The sequence below is a fragment of the Leptonychotes weddellii genome, chromosome 15, assembly GCF_054177405.1.
Source record: "Leptonychotes weddellii isolate Sample4059 chromosome 15, ASM5417740v2, whole genome shotgun sequence".
NCBI classification, from domain to species: domain Eukaryota; kingdom Metazoa; phylum Chordata; class Mammalia; order Carnivora; family Phocidae; genus Leptonychotes; species Leptonychotes weddellii.
The window spans coordinates 46,215,289-46,221,288 of NC_138383.1; the positions used below are offsets into that span (position 1 = coordinate 46,215,289).

Consider the following 6,000-nt stretch of genomic DNA (forward strand, 5'->3'; position numbering starts at 1 on the left):
AAATAAATAAAAATCTTAAAAAAAAAAAAAAAAGATTTACTCTTAGCAACTTTCAAATATGCAATATAGTATTATTAACGATAGGTGCCACGCCGTACATTACTGTGTGTGTGTTTCTGGTTTTGTTTTTGTCTTTAAGTAGGCTACATGCCCATCGTGGCCCCCAACATGGGGCTTGAACTCATGACCCTGAGATCAAGACTTGAGCTGAAATCAAGAGTTGGATACCTAACCGACTGAGCCACCCAGGCACCCCTGTGTGAGTGTGTTTTTTAAGGAGAACCAAGCAATCATCTTTTTACTTAAATTGATATGTATAAATTGTTCAGGTGAAGGTGAATAAGCAAGGACTAGACTAGTCCTTAAGTGTTGTCAGACATCTACATCTGAGACCCAAGAAGAAAAAAGGAAAAACTGCCTGCCTAGAACAGCTCATTAAGCGAATCAGAGGTACCTACAATGTATACTTTATAACTATTTCCTGTACCAAGTCCTTTCCAAATGCCTCCATGTTTTTCAGAATCAACTGTAGATTCTAACTATTCTAACCACATTTTAAAAATTGTTTTAAAAACTGACACTTCTCAGCTGAGTAGAGTTTATATAAGTTTTATTTTTTCCCTACTTTAAGTCTTCTAAAATAAACTTCTTGTATTTATGAGATCTTTATACATTTTAAGTGACTGGTAACTCAAGCAGGTACATAGCCATGTCTATTAACAATCCTTACATGGGGGGCGCCTGGGTGGCTCAGTCGTTAAGCGTCTGCCTTCAGCTCAGGTCATGATCCCTGGGTCCTGGGACCGAGCCCCGCATCGGGCTCCCTGCTCTGCGGGAAGCCTGCTTCTCCCTCTCCCACTCCCCCTGCTTGTGTTCCCTCTCCGGCTGTGTCTCTCTGTCAAATAAATAAATAAATAAATAAATAAATAAATAAAATCTTACGACAAAAAATCCTTACATACTGACAGTTTATAGTTTTCCAAGTACTTCCGTGTGCTTTAATCTAATAATGTGATCCTCACAACAGCCCTGTCAGGTAGGTTGTATCCCCATTTTAATTGATGAGAAACTCAGAGTTCAGAGAAGGTGAGTAATAGCCCCAAGTCACAGAGCTTGTACATGACTGAGCAGTTACCTGGATCCAGGTAGAATAAAGACTCATCAGGAATATTCTTAAAGGAAAGGCTCAATAATGAAAAGTGGAAATCAACAGATTAGTGAGACGGGTAGGACCCAGTAATAATGAAGCTGGGGAAACTGTAGTGGACCATGAGGGGTTAGGACATGTTCTACTAATAATGAAAGAGACCATTAATGGCACTCTTACAAGTAACAGCATTGTTGCTATTAACGATGGTGATGGCTGGCATGTATCACATCCTTACTATATGTCAGGCCCATGCTCTACGTGCATTCTCACAGAAGCCATGACGTAAGCATTATTCCTACATTCCAACAGAGAAACTGAGGCTTGGAGAAGTTAAGTATCTTGCCCTAGGTCACAAAAATCTTAAATCCTGACGAGGGGATTCAAATCCAGGATTCCAGAGCTCTGGCTCTGAAACAGTATGATATTAGGAAAACAGTGATTCCCAACTTGGGCCACAAACCTCAAGACATGAAAAAAGCGTACAGGGTTATGCAGTGCCCGGGACCGGGCTTATCACACAGAAGGACCTCTAATGTCTGTTAGATGAAATGTATTCCCTATGTCCTACAACTAGCTGTTTGAAGGGGCGGGTTATTAACACCTCCCAGAAAGGCAGTGTTCTGGGGTGACAAGCAGCAGACTGGAGGAAGGGGCTGGTATATACCAAACATTCCAAGGCTCTGAAGTCTGATCTAAAACTGAAGGTCGCTACGGTAGATGAAGCATGAAAGGTTACACTCTAACCATACAAACAATCAGAAAAGATCCTAAATTGCTGTTAAGCTCATGGTCTATAACCTGGACTGTGCTGGACAGCATCCTGAGACTTTCAAGTGTTTCCCTTCATTCTGAGGAAGCAAAACAGGCTCAAGAACAAGATATAACTAGCAGGTTCCTGAATCAGTCAAGGCTAGACATAGTAGTGGTAAAAGAAAATTCATCAATAATTCAAAAAGAAGTCTTATGTCCTCCTTCTTCCTTTGAAAATAGGTTCGGCTTGTTAGAAAGTTTAGTTTACTAGGCACGGACACTCAGGGGTGGCGGGAAAGAATGGAGAATGTCAGAATAGTGCCCAGACACAAGGCCTTTGCGTTCCTGGAACACTCCAAGCTCCTTCCCACTTCAGAGCCTTCGTACACAGTTTCCTTCTGCCTTTAACATTAGCGTCATCTTTGCAGACAGGTCTTCTTAAACCATCTTATCAAAGCAGTCTACCCTTCCCCATTACCTTCCATCACAAAACCCAGCTTGTTACCTTTGTAACACTTTTCTCCATTATCTACCTGCAGATTGTCTTCCCTCCCCCACCCCACCAGGAAGGTAAGCTCCATCACGGATGCAACTGCCTGATTCACTCTTTTCTGTATGCCTAGCACTACACTCTATGACCAGCACCGGGCAGATGCTCAATAAATTTTCTTTTGAACAACAAAAATGAATACATTTATACATCTTTTTCAAACTATCAGCCTTCCTACCCTCCCCCATGAGCTCCCTGCCAAAAAAACTTGCATTATTTTTATAAGCTTTGTAAGTCACCCATTTTGCATAAGCAATACAATTCTAAGTTGTCATTTTGCTGTTTCATTTCCCCACCAGCAACAACTAGACTGGAAAGCTGTAAGATCAGGATATCCATATTTTACTTCATCTGTATAGTATGCTGTGCAACAAAGTAGCATCCAATAACTAATTCAATTTGAATTAATTATGAGAGCCTGCACAGAAAGTGTCCTCTGAGCTCTGACATCATCCTGGCTGTATATCACCACTCTTTACGTGTATTAAAATTATCTCATAGGGAGATATAAAATGAATAAAATCCTATCTCTGCTTCCTGAATCACAGACACTCTCATAAACACGGAATAGTCAGTTGAGCCTAACTCGGTTCAGACGCGCCTAGACACACGGTTAAGATAGACCAAAGCGCCCTTTAGGAAGATTTTCATCAAAGAGTAACCATGGCGACACTGACCACCAAGGGTACCCCGACGGATTCCGCTAATAATGTAACATAAGCAGTTAGCTGAAGTCGCCAAGAGATTTCTGAGATTCCCCGTTTTAAAAATAACATTACTACTCGAAATTCCACAGGAAACTTAAGGAAATGGCCCCCGATGGGCTGGGGCCTGGTATTTTCACAACACCCCCCCCCCCTCGTCAGGAGCCATACGGATCTAAACGCGCATTCCCGGTGGGGAAAGCCATTAATTAGGAAGCTGCCTCGGATGTCCAGACACGACACAGGACCACTTTGACCCCAGCCTTTCTATTTCCTGCACCTCTCCACGTAAACCGAATCCGCTCCTCTCGCTTCTGTACTGATATTTTGTGCCTGCCATGCTAACGCGGGCACCCCCGGCCCCGGACAAACCGCCTCTCCCGGGCCCGCGGCTGTCTACACCGCCACCTTACAGGTGGCACAGGCCTGAGCACCCCCTCCCCCAACCCCCTCGCCCTCCCGGCGCACAGAACCCCCGCGAAAGTTTGCAGGCGCGGGGTCCCGCAGGAGCGCCGGTTGGGGAGGTCAGCTCGGCGGGCGGGCCGGCTCCAGCTGCGCCCCGCGGGGAGCCAAGATGGCCCTGAGTGGGGCCCCACTGCGGCGGCGGCGGCGGCGGCGGAGCGCCGGGGGGCGCGGGCTGGGGCTGGGACGCCGCCGCCGCCGCCTACCTGCGCGGCCGGGCCCCGGGGCCAGGCGGGCGCGGGCCCGGGGACGCGGGCGAGGCGGCGCCAGGTGAGCGGCGGCGGCGCGGCGGGGGCGGCTGCGGGGGCGGTCCCGGGCCAGGTGGGCCCCGCGCGCAGGGCCGGCGGCGCCGAGCGGCCGGGCGCGGGCGGAGGCGGAGGCCGCGGCCCCGGGCCTGCACGCGGGGCCCGGGCCGGGGCCGGGGCAGGACCGGGCGCGCGGCGGGAAGCGCGAGGGAGGGCGGGGAGCGGGCGCGGGCGGCTCCGGTGGCTTCCTCCGCCGGGTCCGGGGGTGTCCGCGGCCGCGGAGACAGGCCGCGACGACGCCGACGGCCGCGCCGGGGGGGCCGGGGTCGCGGCGCTGGCGCGTTCCTTACCCTGCATGCTGCTGACGGCCGGGTGGCCCGGCGCCGGGGGCCCCACGGGGCCCGGGGTGCCGCTGCCGCTGCCACCCCCGGAGCCGCCGCCGCCGCCGCTCGGGCTCGGAGCCGCCATTGTTGGGAGTGAGGAGCCGAGCGGCGCCGCGGCGGCTGCAATGCAGCAAGCTCGGCCTCTCGCACGGCCGAGGGGCGCGGCCAGCGCCCGCCTTGGCCCCGCCCCCGCCCCGCCCCGGACACGCCCCTGGCACGCCCCCGCCCGCGCCTGACGCGGAGCCCGGCCAGCTGCGGAGCCGCAGAACCGCCCAAGGCGCCGGTGCCCGACTGGGAGGGAACGCGGGCGGGGGTGCTGCCCCGGGGCTGCGGGCCGGCCCGCGGGGCCTAACGCGGTGTGCACCATTAGGAGCGTGTGTGCACCGGGGAGGTTAGGGGACACAGAGCTTTCCTCGTTCCCACAGAGGCCTGTGACCCCAAAAGTTTAAGAACCCCGTCGTTGGGCGGGGGACACCTGGCTGGCTCAGTTGGTGGCGCATGGGACTCTTGATCTCGGGGTCGTGAGTTCCAGCCCCATGCTGGGCATGGAGGCTACCAAAAAAAAAAAAAAAAAGAACCTCCTTGTTGGAAACCTCAGATCCCTAAATCGGAGCGATAAAGCTAAAAAGGATCCCAGGGGTCATGCTTTATGTCTAGTATCGGGCGCAGCTCGTCCAGAGGGGAGTTGGCTCTAGCTGTGGTTCCATCTGAAGCTCCTGTTAAGTTCTGCCTAACACCCCAACTCTCTACACTGGCCTGGGGGCTGACAGGGAGTGCCACTCAAAGTATGGTCTCATCCTGAAACTCCGAATCAGAAGCTACATTTTCATAATATCCCCCACGTAATTTGTAATAGACATTAAGTTTGAAAAACAGTGTCTTAAGCACCCAACATTCCCTGGCCTCCCCAAACAGACTATTTATGTCACCATCTTCCCTTCAACACACTCTGGGTTCCCTCGCCCACCTCTCTGCAACTTGTAAGACCAGGCATGTCATTATCATGGCCTACATAAAATGACAACCTCCCTCCAAAAATCAAGTTTCTTCCATTGCTTTGCACAGAGACTTTGATTTTAGGAAGGCAGCAGCTAAAAGCAGCAAAATAGTCCTCTGTGAAGCTAAGAGTTTCTGGGTCAATGGAAAGGTGATTGGGAAGGTGGAGACCTGGGTCTCTGGGTAGAGGTATCTCTTCCTATAATAGAATGAGCAAGGATACAACATGGCAAGTAATCTAGACCATGGAGCTGACGATCCCTGCCCTTTGGAAGCATTGCACAATGTACACAAGGACCTCCTTCTCGAACCTCCTTCCGCACTGACCTTATCTGTGCTGGAACTTCCTCATAGCATGTTGGAAATGTGTCCTCGGTCAAAAGAGCCCTGCCTTCTTGCTGTAAGCCCAACTTCAGCCTCACCATGATTGCTCAGATGCTAAAAGTGGCTGGAGATAGGGCTTAGGAAAAGTAAATTGGGGAGGTGATAAAGGCATATTGAAGATGGGTAGATGTACTTAAGTGGAGAGGCTTTCACTTTCCACTCTGCCTCCCAACTCCCTTCAGAGGGTTTGGCTGACTGAGCCATATCTCCAGGTCTAAGTCATTATAAACACTGCCGAACCCCCATCTAAGAATCAGTAGCCCATCTTGCACTTGTTGGTCCTGAGGAATCCTAAATGTGGGGTCCTTTGAGGGGAAATCTTATAAGAACTGGGAAGAAAAGTTTCCCATCCAGGCTGTCCGGTCCAGAGTACAGG

At 51.3% G+C, this 6,000-nt stretch overlaps 1 protein-coding gene across 1 annotated transcript in view; it reads right to left on the reverse strand.

Annotated features, from left to right (window-relative positions):
- Positions 1–5,665, reverse strand: part of MAP2K4 (mitogen-activated protein kinase kinase 4) — a 114,071-nt gene extending 108,406 nt beyond the window's left edge. The window contains exons 1-2 of the mRNA XM_081806002.1: positions 5,568–5,665; positions 4,212–4,496 (exon numbers count right to left, since the gene is read on the reverse strand). Of these exons, the coding sequence (XP_081662128.1) occupies positions 4,212–4,496; positions 5,568–5,665 (383 nt within the window). The remainder of the gene's footprint in view (positions 1–4,211; positions 4,497–5,567) is intronic.
- Positions 5,666–6,000: the final 335 nt, after the last annotated feature.